Source organism: Microplitis demolitor, chromosome 10 (genome assembly GCF_026212275.2).
Source record: "Microplitis demolitor isolate Queensland-Clemson2020A chromosome 10, iyMicDemo2.1a, whole genome shotgun sequence".
Classification (NCBI taxonomy): Eukaryota; Metazoa; Arthropoda; class Insecta; order Hymenoptera; family Braconidae; genus Microplitis; species Microplitis demolitor.
The window spans coordinates 1,798,257-1,820,664 of NC_068554.1; the positions used below are offsets into that span (position 1 = coordinate 1,798,257).

The 22,408-nt window shown below is 29.4% G+C and overlaps 1 protein-coding gene across 5 annotated transcripts in view; it reads right to left on the reverse strand.

Annotated features, from left to right (window-relative positions):
* LOC103571785 (ETS-like protein pointed) overlaps positions 1–22,408 on the reverse strand; it is a 53,193-nt gene that overhangs the window by 16,926 nt on the left and 13,859 nt on the right. For 3 of the 5 annotated variants that reach the window (XM_053742501.1, XM_053742500.1, XM_053742499.1), the window contains one exon: positions 11,819–11,869. The exons of 1 other annotated variant lie outside the window; for it this stretch is intronic. In XM_053742501.1, the coding sequence (XP_053598476.1) occupies positions 11,819–11,869 (51 nt within the window). Of the gene's footprint in view, positions 1–5,658; positions 6,642–11,818; positions 11,870–22,408 lie in introns of those variants that run through there. One more of the 5 variants, XM_053742503.1, reaches the window with a different exon arrangement.

The window sequence follows — 22,408 nt, forward strand, 5'->3', positions numbered from 1 at the left end:
TTAATAAATATTTTTGATACATTAATTATATTTTAAATAGATTTTGGAAAAAGATAAAATTTTGAAGGGGACTCAAAATTATTATAAATTAGATTAATTATTAATTTATAAAAAATTAAACTGTCATTGCATATTTTCAATGTAATTTGCGATGTGATTCAAAAATATTATGTGATCAAAAAGGAATTCAAAAAGTATTCAAAAGAGCGCGAAAAGTTTAAATTTTTGAAAATAAATTATTTCTATGATCAAGATAAATGTTCGGATAAAATATAACTTTTTGACCTTCATCTTTAATTACTGAAGAGCTAATACCTTAAATAATTATATAAAAAAATAATATAATATAGAATTATGGACTATTATAGAATTTGAAATTGGTGCCATATGTTAAACGTATGCTCCAAGAAAAAAACAAGAGGCTATAAAAAAAAGTATAAATTCCAATAGGCCTTTCTTGATTATCCTATTCTGTTTGATACTTTATTATCATATATACACATATATTTATATGTGAATACGTATTTCTTAAGCCAATTAAAGTTATCGGATTAAAAAAAAATAATCTGCTATATTAACAAGTTCTATTAAATAAATGACTTTGTGTTAAGTCTGTTACGATCAGAAGCTTATAATGAATTAACAAAAATGTAAATTAATGCAAACCAACACGAACAAATGTCATTGTGTCACAGAGGTCATGGGTCGTATTTGCATTTTATTCAATGGCAATCACTAAAACCACAATTGTTTTATTTTACACAATTATTTGTTTTCCAACATACACTCCCACAATACATGTGTTTATTTTTATGTATATATATGTATATATATAATAAACAAATATACACATATACATTAGCAAATTCTGACGGTTGTAAAATTTTTTAATGTTTGCTTTCATGATGCACCTGCACCTGCGCCAGTTGCGTCCCTCGTTTTTACAACGATACCTATCTAGGCATATATTCTGGAGCCGTTGTGTATTATATATACACCCTATTGCTTACTCCATGACACCTGACGCTTCAAGAGTTTATACTGTGTGAGAAATTACTTAAAACTCCCTTCTCATATGCTACAATGTTTTACACTTATATTGCTATTAACACTTAGCATTGTTAATTCACTCGTTAAATTGGATATTACACACTCCCATTTATTCAAAAAGTAATAACCGATACTTTTTTTTAGCTTTTGATAAATATTTATATCTGCTATTAAATGCTAATTATAATTCTCGACTTTATTGCTGAATTTTGTGAATTATTTTTCATAAATTTAATCTGCTACACAGAAAAAAAAAATTTTTTCTTGGCTCAAGAATTTTTTTTTTTCGTTTCAAAAAATTTTTTCCCGTTCTAAGAAAATTTCTGTTTTCAATTTATGATGCAAAAAATTCTCTAAGACTGGAAAAATTTTCGGCGCGAAAAATTTTAAATATAAAATCTTTTTAAAAAAATTTATAATGCGATTCAAATTTTTGGCGGGTAAAAAGTAGTAATTTAAAAAATTTGAAATGATACAGTTAATATTATAAATTAAGGGGTGAATAGCTGATAACAAGCAATTAAATAAAATAAAAACCATTCACAAAACCTCTTGCCGTAAGATCAACATCCTGCGCAGTGAAAATACACTCCAGTTTAAATTTAGTAATTTTAAGATCTGCAGCCGGCCTCTCCCTGCTTACTTTACACTCTGCAGTGTATTTATTATGCGTCACCGAGGGCGTGCTGCAAAACAGTGACCTAGGGTTACTCGCCCCTCGATAGTAAAATAAGCTAGTATTTTTAAAAATACAGTTCGATTTCAAGCAATAAACTCATGCTCGACAGCCAGCAACAGGTGGAGTTTTCGTTGCCGTAAACTTTAATCCCGTATTGAAAAAAAACTACACATGTATTTGTATATGTTTGTATGAAAAGCTCAATGAGAGTTATTATACCATATTTAGATAAATTCAAAAGTTTCGATCTCAATAATACTGTTATTATAAATGTATTAATGTCTTTTTAAGATCATTGGTGTCGCATTTGACCTCAGGGCTTAAACCACATGCCCCATCGTTGCCAGCTGGCGCAGTTGGGCTACTGCTGTTGGGCTTAAAACATTGATCAAGACTTTTTAAAAAGGGTCTTAAGCTGATGAGAAGTCTCTTAGCACGTGTCTCATGTCTGTTTCCATTTTTTAAATACGCTCTTAAACTCATTTCTATTTTTTTATTTTATTTTTTTTTTCATTTTAATTCATTTACGGACGGATGCTAAATTAATGCATTTAAGGCTGCCTTTTTTTACTCTCAAATTTTATAAGCAAAAAATATTACTGGTGTTAAAAAAAACACTTTAAGCCCGTCCGTAATTATTAAGTCTGTATAATTAAATACATCAGTTGATTTTTGAATTTAATTAGCCGCTAAATCTGAAAGCTTTTACTTTAATCAGGTATTGAAATGTTTTTAATAATAATAACAGCAGTAGTAATACTTAATGATTATCTATGTAAAAAAACAAGGCAAGAAAATGTATATATATATATATATATATATATATATATATATATATATATATATATATATTTGATTTGTATATGACTAGAGTAATCGTAAAATGCGCGTGTTTCACTGAGATACTCGGGTACGAGTGTGCTGTTGTGATAATGCCACGACTTCCTGGGCTACAATCCAGGAGATTGTGTATGGTAGTATTATATATATGTAATATATATGTAGTAACAGCAGTATACAACAAAATAACACCAGTACATGTATCTTTTGTCCAAAGAGGCGTGGTAAGAATACATATTTGTGGTTAAAGTCATCCATCACCATAGCAAACTACAAAATCACATAGATAATGGACCAATTATCATTTTTTTTACTGATTAGCCCGTTAGTCATTATTGTCATCGCATACACTGGTTTGTTATATGTTGTATGTTATATTATTTAGATATATAGTGGTTGATAAAAAGCAACCGCTCGAGCAACTGAATAAACAGCCCGACTTCCGAGTATTGTAGAAATGATAAATAAATAATGAATATTTAAAATAAAATGGTGTCGACCTGCTACCGAGATTGGTAAACGCTGATTCCCAGAGCTGTAAGAATGTCAATTGTTATGGAAGACGTGTTATACCTTAGCACGGGCCATACCACAACAAGAGTCGAGGACTTTATTGATGCAGTGCCGGCAACCTCTTGGGAATCCTCTATCAGACTACGCGGTTATTTTTTTAAATTTGTTTACAAGTCACGTTTTTATTGTTGCTGTGTGTTCCATCTTGGCAACACACATTTTTTTATAATATTTCACTTTATCGCTTATTTTTATTTTTATTTTTGATATGTAAGTTTGTATTTATTGGAAATAATATATTTTTGGTGTTGGTTGTAATTTATGTCAGCAGGATTTTTTAACGAGAAAATATATGAAGGTATTTTTGGAATTTGACTCAAAACTTACAATTGTACAGCTCGAACGCGGTGGAGTAAAATTTTGGACTATTGTTTAGATAAATTAGTTTTGATGGTTATTCAAAATTATTTAAATTTCCCGGGTCACAAAAATAAATTTGAATTTTTTTATTTAAATTTGAGGAAAAATTAAGTCAAATTTGACACTTTGACTAAATGGATACTAGGCAGGTCAAGTTGTAAAGCCGGACCATGTTCGCCACCTGACGGAAATTGTAATAAACACATGGAAAAATTACTGTGACCATAGTAAAATTGACAATGATTACGTCACAACATACAGTAACCATTGGAAATTTTACTATGGCCATACTTATTTTTCCATGTGTTTATTTCAATTTCCATCAGATAGCGAACATGGTCTGGCTTTTTGACACTAAAGTATTTTGAAAATGAATAATTTCTCCGTGTTCATTTTGGTCAAAAAAGTCAAATTTAAGTTACTTTGACCCGGGTTCTGATATTTGTATTTTGAAAATTACTTGATTTGGCTGAGATCCCGCGGATCAAAAAAAGAACATATTTGACTTGAATTAAAAAAAAAGAAATTTAAATTATTTCTCACCTGAGATACTTGTAGTAATCAATTATAATAGCTAATTATTTAAAATTTATAACTATCAATGCTACTTTGCAATCTTTGCTATTTAATTACACATGAAGAACATGAATAAAAAAAAAAAAAAAAAAAAAAAAAAAAAAAAAAAAAAACCTGAGATGGATTTGAACCATCGACTTCCCGCTCGACGCGGCTCTGATTAATTTAAAATGAGTTAGTTTCTACGATGAGTAAATTAACTTTAAATTTCAATTTATTTTAAAATAATATTGATCTCGTATAATACTTTAGTAAATGAATGAGATAAAAAGATTAAATTGCATTATAAATGGAATATATAATGATACAAATTAATTTTACAATTTCTTATGCGATGAATTTAATTTTTTAAGTAATGTACTTGATACATATTTTAAATTTATATGACGAATAGGTTTTCAAAATTAATCAGAAACTAGTAAAAACTAGGTTGATATTTATATAAACTCAGGTCAAAAAAATAATTTGATTTTGGCGGCAATTTCAAAAATTTAAAAGGAAGCAAGCCAAGCTTATGTTCATTTTTAATAAATGAAAACACATTCGGTTTTGATTTGCTTTTGATTAAGTTGTCTTAGAACCGATTTATCCCGTCATATTAAAGTCACGTTGTTTTGGTAAATTTTTTAGTAAAATAATTCAAATCCAAGTAAAATTTGATTTTAAATTGACAGGACAAATTTTTAAGTTGAAAAAGTCATATTTAATTAAAAATAATTATAGCAGTCAAAATCAAGTAAATTGAGTCAAAAAAATCATAATTAAGTTGAGATTTTGACCCGGGAAAATTTAAAATTTTAAAAATAATTTTGCTTTTGAAATAATTTTTCTAGTGGATTCTAATATGATAAATATAAGTGGCTTAAAAATGACGTATTGACAATAATATAGAACCTGATTGCAATGAATAGAGTATTGTTTTACGGTTGAATACATATGCGTATAAATTGACCTATGTAAATATTAAAAATTGCACACGACCCGATTGATCCAATTGTTATACAGTTTAAATTATTAAATCATTAATACACTGTTACTATGTATTATTAAAAATAGATATTTATATACATATATATATATATATATATATATATATATATATATATATATATGTATATATACACATTTACAAAGAAATAAATTCCGTCATTTCATACTTTATGTTCATGGAATTATACAATTATGTCGACGCGCACGTGCACATCGTCGTTGTGGTGCGCCCTAATTTTATCCTGACGTAAAAATAAAAGTAACCACACGTTGACGACTAACGACGATGACGACCAGGCTAACTCGTGTTTATGCGATACCGGGCGTCCAATCGTCCCCCGGAAGTCCATCTTATGATCGAATTTAAATTTATATTTATCGTATATTTTCATAACTATCGAGTCCTAAGAATTAGCATCAAAATGTTGGATTTAAACCTCCGTTTCTATATTAAATATAATCAATCACTAAATTATTTTCATCATATGTAAATTTATAACAAAGACGAACGGAATTTTTTGAGATTCCCGACTATCATTTTGTCTGGGTTGTAAAAAATAAAAATGAATTAAAGGTGTAATGGTTTTTACCTCTTGGCCTATTGAAAGATTTCATGGCCTTGATTCCCATTCCGACGTGTTGCGTGTCGCCTCCGTAGTCGACGTACATCAGTTAAACTCTTTTTAATATATTTTATAAACCAATGATAAAAAATTTAATATATATATCACCCTAAACATCTATTAAATATGAAATATATATTCAAATATAAAATCATCAGCTCGCGTCCATGGCAATTTATTTATCCCATATTGCCCCGAATATTCGGTCTTGTTGATGTTTTTATTTTTATAAACTGTCATAAAAGATGGTGTATCAAGTTCAGTAGCAGCTTTCCTTTAAATATATATATATGTATATATTTTTTTTAAAAATAAAAAATGTTTTACATAAAAATATAGTTTTTATATTTTGGAAGCATGTGTTTGCTATCAATTCATAAAATCCGTTCTATTTCCATTTCTACTTGCCACTGCTTGCGCAACGGCTTCAATGACCAAACGACCAAAATATGAGTGTCAAGCTCCACCTTCTCCTCCTGTGCTTCCCCACCATAACGTCAGTTTATTTATTATATTTATTTTTTTTAAAAAACCAAAGGAGGGATTATTTGATTGGAGTGGGGGTGACAATACAACGCACTAAAGTACAAAACCTACAATCTTTGCACTTCACTTGACACTTGTAAACATTTAAAACAACCGGAAATCACAATCAACCTCAGAAATGAGTTATCCAAAAATCAAAACCTAGTGCGCAATGCGCAGTACACAGTCCGCATTAATTTCTGGGATTTGATCACCAACTTTTGACAGTTCAGGTACTCAAGACTATATGACGTATGGGACAAACACTCAGACTCCGATTTGACGTGACTTTTAGTTGACAAGTTTAATTCAAATTTTCGCGGGTTTTCGCGTATTTTTGATTGACGGTTTTTTGGTGTTTTTTTTTTATTTTAAAATTTGAAAAATGATTATCGTTGCGTGGCAGCGCATGATGCGAACTAAAATACAACTAAAGTGCTTGGACGTTAAAGTTAACCATCTCAGAAAGAACCAGGAGGAAAGGGAGAGACATATACTTAGGAAGGGAGAGGAGAAATGTTTTAAAAAAGCTTGGAGGGGAAAAGATCTCAAGCGGTAACGCTCAACGAGCAAGTTCTCCTACTGCCAGTTTAGTTTTATGAATGAATACCCTCTCGACGATTCACGCACATGCGCAATACCGCACCTGTCTTTCTACTCTCGTGTATATGTATAGCATATACCAGGACCGCTTGGCTCTCTTTGTGGCCATGCCGCGACCAACATCCGCTTCTATACTATACATACTCTACTCGACGAGAACAAGTTCATTCATAATACCTACACAATCTTATACTTTACCGATAAATCCGTAATTTCAGTTTTTTTTTTACTTTATTCATATTTTTTTTAATTCAGTTTTTTTTAATCGATTCCTTCTCCTAAATTTTTAATGATCCTGTAGTTAGCAGGCAATTAAAAATTTACCGATTTTTTTTTTTGAAAAATGAATTACAAAAAAATAAAAATAAAAATATGCATATATAGAAAATTGAAAAAACTAAAGGTGCAATTTTTTCAAATATTTTATTTTTGGAATTTGCCGCTTTTAAAATAATCTAAAAAATATATGCCGGCTAACTTCAATATCGTAGACAATTAGTAATTTTTGGATTTTTTTTTCAACAAGCTAATTACAAAAAAAAAAAAAAAACTAAAAAAATGCACATGTAGAAAATTAAAAAAACTACAAGTGCAATTTTTTTAAATATTTTATTTTTTGTAATTTCCCGCTTTTAAAATAATCTAAAAAATATATGTCGGCTAACTTCAATATCGTAGACAATTAGTAATTTTTGGATTTTTTTTTCAACAAGCTAATTACAAAAAAAAAAAAAAACTAAAAAATGCACATGTAGAAAATTAAAAAAACTACAAGTGCAATTTTTTAAAATATTTTATTTTTTGTAATTTGCCGCTTTTAAAATAAACCCAAAATTTATTAAGATTTTTTTTTTCAAGCCTAATTATAAAATAAATGTATGCAAATTTAAAATAATCAATTCAAATGCAGAGATTATTTTGTCATATTTATGAACGCAGATAAATTTCTTAATCTCGAAAAAAAAAAAAGTAAATAAATTACACAAATTAGTGTTTTAATGATTAGTATCTTGTTCAATAAATGTAAAATTAATTTTTTAAATTGAACTTTTGATTGATCTGGCCCTGGGTAATTGATCGATCAATCGATCATGATAATTTACTTGAATGAATAGCGCGTAATTAACTGTCGTCTTTAATGAATCGGTATTAGCATACAAGAATAACGGGATTTTTTCATATTACAAAATGTATTTTTTTTTTCCGTGTCGTCAGAAAAGATGACTCGAAAGTTTATATTTATTTTTTCTAAAAAAATTTTTTGTTTGATCTAAAAACAGGTTAATACAATATAATAAAAATAGGGGACAGTCGAGCTGGTGAGAAAGGTTATTAAATATTTAAACCTTAAAAGAGGAAGTTCAGTGCCACAGCCGATTTTACGAGGTCACCGGAAGTTAAGAGTGACCGACGAAGAATCGAAGAAAAAGGAAGTGGCGCCTACAGGTACTAAAATTATCTCTTCGGCTTGCCTTATTCTCACGCTTGCTTGCTCGCTATACATTTTTTTTTCTCAACTTTTAATTTATTTTTGAATTTTTTTAAATTCTCGAATCCAACAAATTCGTACATTAATTGATCTACGTACAAATATATGTACATATATATGTTTTTTTCCACTATTCAAATGATTGTAAAAGAAGTGGATTTGAAAGAGTTATAATTAAAATAAGAAAAAAAAATAATTACGAAGAAGTAGATCAAAGAGAAAAGAGTAAAGGACATTGAGAGAGTGATAGAAAGGACCGGAAGGACAGAAAGAAGGGGAAGGAACACGTTCTCGTAGTAAGTGTAGTAAGACGACCGGAAGCCCCGAGGATTCAGCCGCTTGAGGGCTACCGGAAGTGGCCTCGGGCGTTCAGGATAGACGAAGAAAACCAAAAAGAATACCGCAGAAAAAACAAAAAATTAATATGAGAAAACACGCATCGAGATCTTACACAATCTTAGGGGTTCTGTCACACGAGATATTAAAATACTTTGCTTGTAATAAAAGTTCTGTCAGATTCGGATTTATCTGACAGTTCAATTCATGGGACGTTTGATCAGTGAACCAAAAATCAGTGAAATTAATTACTGAGAAGCAGTAAAATAATTAGACTGAAACTAAACGCTAAATGCAATAATGCGTCAGAGCAAAGAAAGTAAAAATGAGGTAATGTTTTTTTATGTGGATGATTATGATTACTGATTAGTAGGGACAAGATTTTTGCCTTAATTTTGAATGAATGGTTAGAATGTTTTGTATTACGGTGAAAATATTGGTCTTATAAAAAAAGTTTTCAAACAAAAGTTGTAGGAAATTTAATTTTCGACCAAAAATGTTTCATATGATTTTTTTATACGACCAATATTTTCAAAGCAATTTCAAAATTAAGATTCATAATGAACGATTCAAATTTTTAATAATTATAAAAATCTTAATTTAAAAATTACGGTGAAAATATTGATCGTATAAGGAAATCATAAGAGACATTTTTTTTAGAAAATTCAATTTCCTACAACTTTTGTTTGAAAAATTTTTTTATACGACCAATATTTTCACCGTAATTCAAAAATTGAGATTCATAATGAACGATTCAAATTTTTGATAATTATGAAAATCTAAATTTTGAAATTACGGCTTTCCTGTTGGTTTTATGAAAAAATTGTAAGAGACATTTTCTTTATAAAATTAAATTCTCTACAACTTTTGTTTAAAAATTTTTTTTATACGACCAATATTTTCACCGTAATATCAAAAATTCGACAGCATTAATTATTAATTGTTATTTTTAAGTCAAAGCAAAAATCCTGGCCCTACTGATTAGTATGTAAGAGGCCAGTACCCAGTAGTGTCCTCTTATCATCACTGATCCGGGGGAGAATCTCTTTCTTAAACTTTTCCCTCTCTTTCTTTAACATCATGATCATGATCAAGTCCGGAAGCCATTCACGAGTTGCTTCGTATACTCCAGTACATTATTGTTAGACAACTGCTCATTTCCGGCACTATCGGTCTCTAGACGTGTCTGTAATATTTTACATATTTGTTGGGTGTAGACAATGATAATGTCATGTTTAACTAGTTTTCGAAATACATATTATTTATTCAATGACTTTTTTTTATTTTTTAAACTTTTCACTTTACCCAGTGGTTTTTAAATATTTTTTTATGATAGTGACAAGTTATTCTGCTGGTGTATAATTGTAGAAATAAATTACACTGAGAAAAGTAACAGTTAAATAAATTAATCATTAAATAAATAATACAGAGATCTATTTATAATTATAATATGTACTATCGAGGCATACATATTTATTTTTATGTATATATTTATCACGAATATGTGGATAATAGTTATTACTAAACAGTATATATGTCTTGACTTAATAATATTGAAATAATATTTATTTACTAATACTAGAAAATTGTTAAATTATTGGCGATTACGTGACACAACTTTGAAGTTAATCATTACGAGTAATCACTACTGTATTAAATAGTAATACAGTAAGTAGTGAGTTGTTAACTGGAGTTATTTCATTTTTACTTCATGAGAATATTTAATTGATAAATTTGAACACTAGGTCAAAAGAGACATAAATCCGATTAATTCTCTAATTATTGTTATTTTTTCAGGCTTGAGAAATCGCATAGTAACGTCGATCATGAAAGCATCTGCAACGGATTCATTACGTAACGGACTTTTGCCCGTCGAAGAAAACGACGGTGAAGTTACCGAGGCATAAAGCTTGAAAAAGAGGTCTCTCCCCCGTTCTTTTTTCATTCTCTCTTTCTTTACTTATTTTATATACATATATATTTATAATATAGACAATAAAAAGTTGGTCAGCTCGTCAGTTATGATAGATTGGCTTATTTGATCGTTAATTGACAATTAATCTATATATGACATCAATTTTACATATTTCCTTGTTCCTTTTTTTTCAGTATATATTTAGTGGTTAAGGTAAAATTTAATTATATTAAAATAAATTATTTAAACCAATTAATAATGACAAATAAATGTATCTTGTAATTGTGTAATGTCTCTACGAATGAGGTAGAGACGGAATATGGAAAAATTGATTTTCGCCGTAGATTGCCGAAATTGATCGATCGTAATTACTGTAGCAACGCTACATATATATGTATATGTATATGTATATATGTTAGAAGAATTGAAATAATTTTAATACTTTTTTAAAAACGTGTATGTAAAAAAACTAAGTTTGTAATAATAAAAAAAATTTCTACATTAAAAAGTTGTTTGAATATGAATTGACTTATTTTAATTTTATACTTTCATATCACATAACAATTGTCCTGATTACATGACAATGCGATACATGAAAGGAAAAAATATAATTAAAAAGAGAAAAAGTTAAAAAAGTAAAATAAAATATTAAAATTTAAAAAAAGCTGGAACAATGAAGAGACACAAAGGATATGTTGAAGAGACTTTTGTCAACTTTGATGATTATTTTGTGTAAAAAACCACATATGTAAGTATTTTTAATGTGTTGTAAAAATATATATATACATCTTATTCTTTAACGTTTCTCTCAGACGTAATATGAGTAACTACAAACGGTATAAGAGAACTTTGGAGGTAAAAACACGGTGGAGGTGGCATCGAGGTTCGAGGGGAGTTCGCGAGTTCTGGCTGGGTGAACGCGCGTCCGGTCATTAACGGAGCTTATCTACATGAGCACACCTCGAACTAAACTAACCAACTTGCTTTTTCTCTTATAGACACTAACATACTTTTATATACCTATACATCGTATGATTTCATTTATATATGTATACATATAAATTTTTTTAGTTACTCAAATTTTAGAATTCTAGGCAAAATGATGTTGACGATAATGACGGTGAATTATGTACATAAAATTAATATGAACATAAAGAACAAAGGTTTTAAAATAATATTATATAAAAAAATATATAATAATAGTAATAAATTATATGGTCATTTTAGTTTCATTAACAAAATCTAAGGTTATTACTCACTGAAACGGTACGTGCATGACGATGAAATTGATGAATTTAATTGAAACTTACCTGGAACAAAGTAGAAAAAAAATTATATATATATATTTTTTTTTGTGGGATGCAATTTAAATATTTAATTTATAAGATATAAATACTGTATTAAAATAATTTCAAAGTGGAATAAAGTTTCAAGACAATGGGTAAGATCAATACTGTCCATTGATATATTTTATGGAAAAAAAAATATATGAGTGATATTTCCATGTGACGAAAATAAAGATCTGGTGAATTAGAATTAGGAATGACAAAAGTGCTCCGTTAACTTTAACAGGGACGGGTAGGCGGGAAGGACGAAGGACTCGCGGACATATGTGTAAATATAAATAAATATATGTATGTTGGTGTATAGGTATGAGAGGAGATAAAGAGGGAAAGAGAGGTCAGGTGGGACTGAGGGCAGCAAGAAGTGGAAGCACGGTTGGGTGCTCCCGCCGTCGAGCCGAGAATCGTCGAGCGTCAAGTAATGCGCCAAAGTGGGTGCGCCACACATTGTCCAATAAAACCAACCAAGACATTTTAAATAAAAATAAATAATAGTAAATTCAGCCATAGACTAACCTTGCAGCGAAAATCGTCTGATTGGATGGATCCCGATCAAAGCGAACTGATTTAGAGGTAAAACTTTGGCCGCATTTAAGTGATGATGCGGTCCCAGTTTATTGCTCGATTGAGTGTCACAGTATCAGAGCTGATAATTAAATCGGGGTAAATAGAAACTGTCAGATGAGACAGATAGTGCCAGAAGGCATTAAACACGTAATTTTGAAACCTTCAGTGGTCCTCGCGGTAAAATTCAAATTGCTAAGCCATCCCCTAGGCTATCATTACTAAGCCACGGCTACAAACATCACCCTTGTTGGTATAGCACTTGGATCTATAAGCTCGTACATCTGTCTTTGATATCTCTAACCCCAGTTTATTTTATACGGATATTTTTATATTTAATAAATTTATTAATATGGGAAATAAAACAAAAGGTAATGAAGAAATAGATTTAATTTATAGCGCTAAAAATCTAATGGCGATTGTTTAAAAATGTTTTTTTGTCTTGTTGAGGATAATGGACAAGTAGAAGGGACATAAAACATAAAAAAAGACAAAGACAGACTTGGTGAAGTTGCTGATGAGAAAGAAAGAGGGATGGTATGACGTAGATATGTATCACGCACAATGCAAGGATCGTGGGAGCGTACGCATACAAGATCTCACGTCTGGCATTCCCGTCTAGGGGGAATTAAAAACATTACGACGGTTCTCATTTTTAAATTTTAAATCGCAACCTGATTTGAGGATTTTTTTAAATTTTAATTTCACTTTTTTTTTAACTAAATTTTAAATTAAAATTTTTATATATTTTGCAATAAGTAATGTCATACTTATACTTATAAGAAATACTAGTAAATGTTATATTATTAGTAGTATTTAAAGTGTATATAGTTAATAAAGACTATAATGCAAGAGCAGATACAAAATGATTCTCAGCAGACCGTCGAGGTCAAAGTGAACATACTTTAGTGTTACACCAGTGACGTCAGTGTGTCACGGCTGGCCGAGCACCAATCGCGTTATTAGCATTACACATCAGACCAACATCAGAGACAGCAGGTCTAAGTGACTTTGCAATAAATAATAGAGAACAGACTGAGATTTTTTTAAAAATTTAAATTTGAATTTGTTGTTTATTAAAATTTTTTTACCAGATTAAGATATATCATATAGTCATGGATGACATTCTACTGTAATAATAAAGGGGAACAATGGACAGTAGCAGATTGCGTGTATTGTTTTGAGAGTGTAGGTTTATATGTATGTGAATGTATGTATGGATATGATATTACAATAGTGTGATACAGTTGGGAGTTGGGAGAGCGAGCGTAGGTGTCAGCCAGGCGTGGTGATATGCTACAGGCGGGACCTCAGGACAAACAAAGAGATTATTTTACTGGAGAGAAAAGAAAGAAAATTATGAGACAAGAGAATCTGCAGTGGATTGGGTAGAAGTAAACTCCTCCTGCGTTATCTCTACGACCCCCACTTCTTGGCTGCTTATTTAGTTTTGATTGTGAGGTTTTCTTATGGGATATGTAAGCCATTGGGGGTATTCATTTTACCTGGGATTGATCCTGGATGAATTTAAAAAAAAAAAAACTAAACCCGGGCCTTTATCTTGGTTTTAAATCTGCCCCAAAGCTGTGAAAGTTTTTTATTTACATACTATGGGAATTTCAGTACCTGGCAATTATTTTTTATTTTATCTAAAATATCAAAGTAAATTATAAAACCATTTATTTAAACGTTTTTTTGGTATATTAAATTTCAGAACAAATATTTCTGATAAGAATTTCTTTTTTTTTTGTGTTTTAGTGATGGGAATATTGAATTATTGATACGAAAAGACTTCTCAGTGTCCGAGAATAAAGTTGTATAGGGTTGGATTTTTATTCAACTTCCGATGTCTTTTCACGGTCTTACTTTTATTTTATAAATTCAATTTTAAGTCCGTATACGGAAAAAGGACTATTATATTAACTTATACTTGTTGGCTCTACTATTATATTGATCAATATAAAATATTACATATTTGTCAAGTTCAAATATGAATGAATGTGGATTTAAATAAAATCTAGATCTCCGCTAAAAAAACAAACTCCTTATTTACTCCGTATGCGCAGTAATTTTTTTAAAAACTCCGAAACTCCGAATAAGTGAACGCAGGTTTGAATAAAATCCCAACTGACTCCCGATTTTTTTGCAGTATAGTTTATTTGCAGAGTAAATTTACACTGAAAAATTAGCAGAGTGTACCCGGAGTGAATGCAAAACAGATAACTATTTATTTATTTAATCTCCTCGGAGTGAATGTGAATTTTAAAAAATCCAGATGACTCCGAAATCACTCAGTTGAAAAAATAAACTCCTTATTTACTATGATATGAAGTTAGCTGATGTCTAATAATTTTTTGATTTTTTTTTTACCCTTAAATTATAAAAAAAAAAATATTTAAAAAAATTGCACTTGTAGTTTTTGAAATTTTCTAAATGTGCATTTTTTTACTTTTTTTATTTTGTAATTTATTTGCTAAAAAATAAATAAAAAAATTACTGATTGTCTGCTAGCTTCAGGATCATCTATTTACTCCATATGCAGAGTGATTTTTTTTGAAGCCCCGGGACTCCGAGTGAATTCGAATTAAAATGAAATCTGTAATCACTCCGAGTTTACTTCTGATTTTTTCCAGTGCAAAGTTGAATAGAAACATATGTAAAGAATGATATCAAGATGAGCTACGAGAAAGAGAATAAACGTGCGATCTCGACACTTAAAGCAACGCACCGTTAGTTACATGCCCCCAAGCAGTATCAGCTATAATCGTATTGTATATATATTTTGTTTTTATTCTTATTAATTCCCTTTTTTATTTTCACCGGCTACTTGCAACCAGGCTCTCACTCGGGCCAGTTCCCCTGCATGTCTCTCCCGAACCTGTTTCTCGTAATAAGACATATAAAAAAAAAATAAATAAAAAACCAAGTAAACGCACTTGATACCAGCTATTATCAGTATTTTAAAAAAAGCCGCTGCTCGAAATATAACACGATAAATTTAATTCAAGTATTGAATTATTTTTAAAATCTAGCGCCGATGAATAAGTATTTTTATGGCAAGTTTATATTATAGAGTCAATGTTTTTGTTGTTGTATCGAGAGTAAGATGTTTTAACATAAAGAGGATAAGGATGTGAGAGGTACAAGATAGATTAAAAGATGAAAAAGTAAAGAGTGTATAGAAAACTGAGATCAGTGAATGGATCCGGATGCGGATTCACAGTATAACTCACTCGTGTCATTGGTATCCGGCTTAAAGTCGTAAAATACGCTACTTTATACTTCAGTAGTTGACATATCGTGGGATATTAATTGATAGTACAATCGATAGAGAAAGATACAAGTCTATTAAGAATCGTAACTTGTTACTTTCTTCTACATTTTTTTTTTAGGGAGTTAACAGACAGTTTGCAATTTTTGGATTTATTTTTAACAAGTTAATTAAAAAAAAAAAAAAAAAACTAAAAATATGCACATGTAGAAAATTTCAAAAACTAAAGGTGCATTTTTTTAAAATATTTTTTTTTTTATAATTTGTCGCTTTTAAAAAAATCTAAAAGTACATGACGTTGACTAACTCAAGTATCGTGTAATTGGAGTAAAATTAATAAATTAAGTGTTGAAAGTTTATCGATAAATTTGAATACGTGGATTATTAAAGGAAAAATAGTATTATTAATTGCTAATAATTTATAGTAGTAAAAACCGGACAAGTTATTTATAATAAAAAATAATAAATAAACAAGTTGCCGGAAATAAATGTGTATTGAAAAGACTTGCTGGTAGTAAAAGAGGCAGAAAGAGAATCTGTATAACGCGATTGAAGAAATGAACTAAGCAGATGTTGTGTTCTCTCCTCCGAGGTTCGAGTGAACGGTCGAGCAAAAGAACTGTTGAAACAAGTATAAAATAAAAATAAGATTAACAAGACGACTATGGATGATGAGAATAAGGAAAAAGAGAAGGAGGATCCAGAGGATGAGGATGAGGATGAGGATGAGGAAGATGAGAAGGAGATCTCAGAGCAGCTCGACTTATAAATAAATCTCGATCGCGTGGCCAGTATCCCCTCTTACTCTGTACCAGAGTACACTCTCGGACGCGTTGCTCTCTACTCCCTTCTCCGACGAGGTACCACGCGAACGTCGCGCGTATCCTTCAGCCGGTTGCACAGGTGCGCTATAAACCTCAGTCATATCAAGTGAAACAATAAAAAATACATTTTTTTTTTTTAGTCCTCATCGCTTTGCTCTCGATTGGGATTTTGCTGTCTACATATATATATATATTCATGCGCTTGATGTCATGAATAATTGATTTGTATAAAAATGTTTTTAATCAAAGTTGAATTTCATTTTTTAAAAATAAATGGAATTAAAATTCAATCAAATAAAAATAAAATGACTTTGATTGAAAAAAAAAAAAATGGATTCTGGGTAAATTAAAATAATAGCAAGATGTAATAAAAATAAAAAATAATTAAAATGTGAGGATGTAAAAAAGTTCCACCCGTGTTAGTTGGTATACAAGTTTATCTTAACTTCCTCCCCAATGACCTTACACTTCTCCCCAGCAAAACCAGTTCGGCTTGCTATGCCCCAAGTACGCACTCAAGTATCGCGGAATATACATACCTACGCATTACATGCTATGCTTTAAAGTCTTACGATGCCTAGAGCTACCGAGCGGAATCAATTATTTATTTTGTCGTTTTGTTTCATCTTCAGCTGTGCTAATCAACGCTCAGCTATATTGAGAAAATTTTATTTTTAAAAACATCATTTAATAAATAGTTTTATGAACACCATAAAACTATTTTTTTAATTCTAATATGTAATTTATAAATTATAGAAAATTTTTTTTTTTAAATTGTCTTAGTATGGGGTAAAAAAATTGTTTATTTAATTCACTGAAGCGCGAAAAAATATTTGAAATAAAATATGTAAAGTCTGTGGCAACAGCAATAAGTATAAATATTATGTAATATGAAAGTTAAAGAGGAATAAGAAGAACGGAAATATATTTCCCCATAATAAAGAAAAGTGACAGAAAATATAAGATATTAAAGACATGCGTGAGAATTGACAGCAATTAAACTGTTTTATTATTGATGTAAATATAAATTGCTTAGTATTTTTTTTTTGAGACTTTTTTCAAGTGAAATAAATATGAAATTTGGATATAAAATTTTTTTATTGACTCACCTCATTAATTAGGAAGCGATAGTAAATTTAAGAAACAAATAGACGAGTATAAGTATAAGAATGTGACGGAATATAGAATAAAAGAGTTGTAAAGTTGGAAAATTCCAAGACTCAAAAATAATTTAAAAAGAAGCCATCTTTAGCTACACGGGATGTGAATAAACCGCGTTAGATCCAGCTTATCAATTGCATTCAGTAACAAGTTTTGATAAGACCACAAAAAACGGAAGTGGTTGTTGATTATAGTTATCCATTATAATAATCGACAAGTCATTAAAATGTTTAACAATATAAATAACTACTAAAATATGATAATTATATAATTTTTCTTACACTAAAAAATTGCGGAGTAGATAACTGCGTACTTATTTAATTTCTTGGAGTAAATTTCACTTCGGGAGTTTATTTTAATACTTAAACACTCAACCGGAGTAAATGCGGGCTTTTAAAAATTCAAATCACTCTGAAATTACTCCACTGAAGAATAAAAACTCCGTATGCGAAGTGATTTTTTTTAAAACTCCTGAACTGACTCTAAATTGACATCCGATTTTTTAAATGTATGAACATATATATAGGGTACATATTAATGGAAAAAAATTTTACTTGAATTTTTTTTTCAAAATTGAACTTTGATCTTAGTTTTGAAAAAACAAATCGATGTCAATTTTGTATTTTAATTTTAATATGGGCTCTTATGATGAATATAAATGTATACGGGTTTTTAAAAATTCAAATCACTCCGAAATTACTCCACTGAAGAAAAGAAACTCCGTATGCGAAGTGATTTTTTTTAAAACTCCTGAACTGACTCTAAATTGACATCCGATTTTTTAAATGTATGAACATATATATAGGGTACATATTAATGGAAAAAAATTTTACTTGGATTTTTTTTTTCAAAATTGAACTTTGATCTTAATTTTTAAAAAACAAATCGATGTCAATTTTGTATTTTAATTTTATATAGGCTCTTATGATGAATATAAATTGACATATAAATGTTTTTTACAATAAAATAAAAATAATTTGACGGAAAAAATGAAAATTGGTCTTAAGAAAATTAGGATGTTTTGTAACTTGAATTTACAGAGACGATAAAAAGAGTCGGGCAAATGATACGAATACTTATGTAGCAGATGAAACCACGCAACAAAGAGGGAGCAAGATAAAGAGCGTATAATGGAGAGGAAAATATGTTGGTACATTTATAGATATATGTATGTAGTCTAAGGGACTTGCTGCTGTTAAGTTGGCCCTGAAGCCACAAGATCGACTCAACCGCGATATTACTTGCTCGCAATTATGTCTCTTACTGCTATTATAGCTATCTTTTAAATTTTTATTCGAACCTGAATTACATCGCAAATACTCGGAATTTTATTACTCTACCGCAGATAATTATTTTTAAAGTAACATTTTTATTTTATTTTCAAACTAAACTACACTAAAATATTTACTCAAAATTTGTCATTGAGTCAGATAATTTAAATGAACGTAAAGTAAAAGACCCAGTACCCGATCAGGTTTTTTTTCTCATTAATAAAAAAACATTTTAATACTCCAACTCTACATTTGTTATTTTTTTTAAAATAAAAAATTCAACGAGCATTTCCCAATAACGATCGTGTTTCCTGGGTACCGTACAAACCATAATTACATTTTAATTTCCAACAGCCTCCGGTAATCGCTACCAGTAGCATCCCTCTGTTATTTTATCTTTTTATTCCCTTCTTTTATCTCTTCTTCTGCTCTTATTTTTCTCAGTTATTATTTTTTTATACTAAGACTATTTTATAGTGCAAACTTGATCTACGATACAGATATTTTTATCATAACCTTCCATCATTATAATGGAATTTAAATAAATATTTTAAAAAACCCTCAATTAAATTTATTAATAATAATTTTTTTAATTAAAAAATAAAAACTGTAGAATTTTACTGAACAGAGTAATTAAAAAAAAATCTAAAGTGGAGTTTAAAAAAAAAAAATAATATGGTTATTTTCCATACGAAACATATCGAGTATCTTGAAAGTAATTTATAAAGTCTTACAACTCAAACAATAACTCTAAAATAGTCGGGCATATAAAATAGCCTACCTCCAGCTATAATCAAAGATAAAGAGTCCAGGAGTAGGAGAGACAAGCTGGTGTAACTAGTTTTTCTGTATATAATCCACGAGGATGAATGAACCCAGCAATTTGTTGGGAGCGAGGACCCCAAGTTCTTCTTATTATTCTTATTCTGCTTCTTTATCTTTTTATTATTTTTCTCTCTCGACTACACTTCTCTCAGTATAAACTCTCCTCGATTATCCTAGACCCATTATCTCAGTAATCTTACCACCGATACAACTTGTTGCTCCTTATGTTTCTATGTTCCTGCCAATCCTACTCAACATAATGTACCACTGCTATTATAAAGATCACCGTGAAATATTTTTAAGTATGGGTTTCTGTTGATGCTACTGGAATATAGGGTGGAGGTGACGTTTTTGAGCATTTTGAGAAAAATTTTTGACATTTTTTAATTTTACTGTAAAAAATCAGGAGTGAATACGGATTTTATTTCAATCATTTCACTCCGTCACTCACAGTTCACGAGTTTTGAAAGAAATTACTCCGACTAAGAAGTAAATATGGAGTTTATTGGAGTTATTTGGAGTTTTAATTTAAATAGACTCCCCTTCGGAATAAATTTCACACCTACGGGAATAAATAAACAGACTTCCGCTTTTTAATCACTCGAAATTTACTCCGCATTCACTCTGAAAATTTTTTATGGTGTAATAAAGTAATTTTTAAAAGACGTAATTAAAATGGAAATTTTTATTTTGAAAAATTCAGATCACTCCGAAATTACTCCACTAAAGAAACTTCGTATGCGGAGTAATTTATAAAAATTCGGAATTCGAGTGACGGGGTGAATTTGAATTTAAATAAAATGCGCATTCACTTCAAACTGGAGTTTAAATTATAAAATAAATATGATCCTGAAATTGACAGACAATCAAAAAATTTTTTGATTGTTTTTTCAACAGATCAATTACAAAAAAAAAAAAAACTAAAAATATGCACATGTAGAAAATTGAAAAATTTATAGGTGCAATTTTTTCAAATATTTTTTTTTTTATAATTTATTGTGTAAAAAAAAATCCAAAAATTCGTAGACGTCGGCTAACCAGTATCATAAATAAATTCCCCTTTGAATCGAATTTACTCCAGATTTAACCCGCGTTTACTCCGAAATTTTTTTAGTGAATTAAAGTATTGAGTGTCCAAAAATGGCACCTACTTTTTATTTTTTTTTGGAAATTATTTTATTATTTTTGGAGTCGATTTTATTTTATATTAAAGAGAATGAAATATTTAAATAATTATGTAGATTAATTATGACTTTATATTATTTAAAATTTGATAAATTTCTCTCAGTAGATGGCGGCAGCTCTCAAAGAAATCCCGCCTACAAAATCTTGATTGCGACATAAATTGAGTCTATTAAATATTTTTTTATTAACTTTTTTTTTTTTTTGTAAACTACTACGGAACTGGAAAATAATATTTATATATCCATTATTCGGACATCAAAGTTGGATGACTTCCGACACAAATAATGACGTAACTTGTGACAGTCACTGTACCAGGCGCCAGACACAAAGATGTAAGTAGGGGATGTTACAGAGAGAATAAATAATAAAAAAAAAGTTAAATAAAAATGAGATAAAAGGTTGGATATATTTACTAGATTGTATAGTGGACAGGTATAAAATTAAAGAAGCGGTTAAATGGAATAAGATGCCGAGTAAAAAATTTATGTGAGATGTAGTGGGAGAGTTAAGGAGTTAGAGAAACAGCTAAGTCGGTTAATAAAAACAGATAGACTAGAGAGGGGAAAAGAGAACGCGTTCCCACGATCTCATGAATGAACTCGCGTGGCTACTTGCCCAAGAGTGGGGTTTATACTCCCCTCAAACTTTACTAGATCCACTTTCCAAATTAAACTTTAGTCAATTTATTTTCGAAAATAGATTGATAACCTATTAATAATAATAGCCGGTAAAAACTTTAAATTACATGTTTTAATTTTTTATGTGTGGAACAAAAAATTTATTTTTGAGTATTTTTATGTAATTATTTTATGTTAACCTTTGAGCCTCTGTAAAAAATTTAAGATACTGATCAGCCGACATCTAATAATTTTTTGATTTTTTTTAAGACGATAAATTATTAAAAAAAAAATATTTCAAAAAATTGCACCTGTGGTTTTTAAAATTTTCTACTTGGCATAATTTTTTTTTTTTTTTTATTATTGATTTTTCGAAAAAAAAAAAAATCAAGAAATTGTTAATTTCAGGATCAGTGAAACTGACAGACAATCAATAATTTTCGGATTTTTTTTTCAACGAATAAATGATGAAAAAAAAAAAACTAAAAATATGCACATTTAGGAAATTAAAAAAACTACAAGTGCAATTTTTTCAAATATTTTTTTTTTTAATCATACAATTATTAGACGTCAGCTAACTTTGGTGATAAAAATTTTTGGAATAATTGCCGATTAAATTCGGATATTAAAATAAAATCCAGATCACTACGAAAAGACTACAGAACTCCGTGACAGAGTTTATAAGAATTGAAATAAAATCCATATTCACTTTGAATTAACTCCTGTTTCTTAACAGTCTAAGTTTTATTGTGGGAAAATGAAAATTAAAAGTAAACCTCAATAATAAA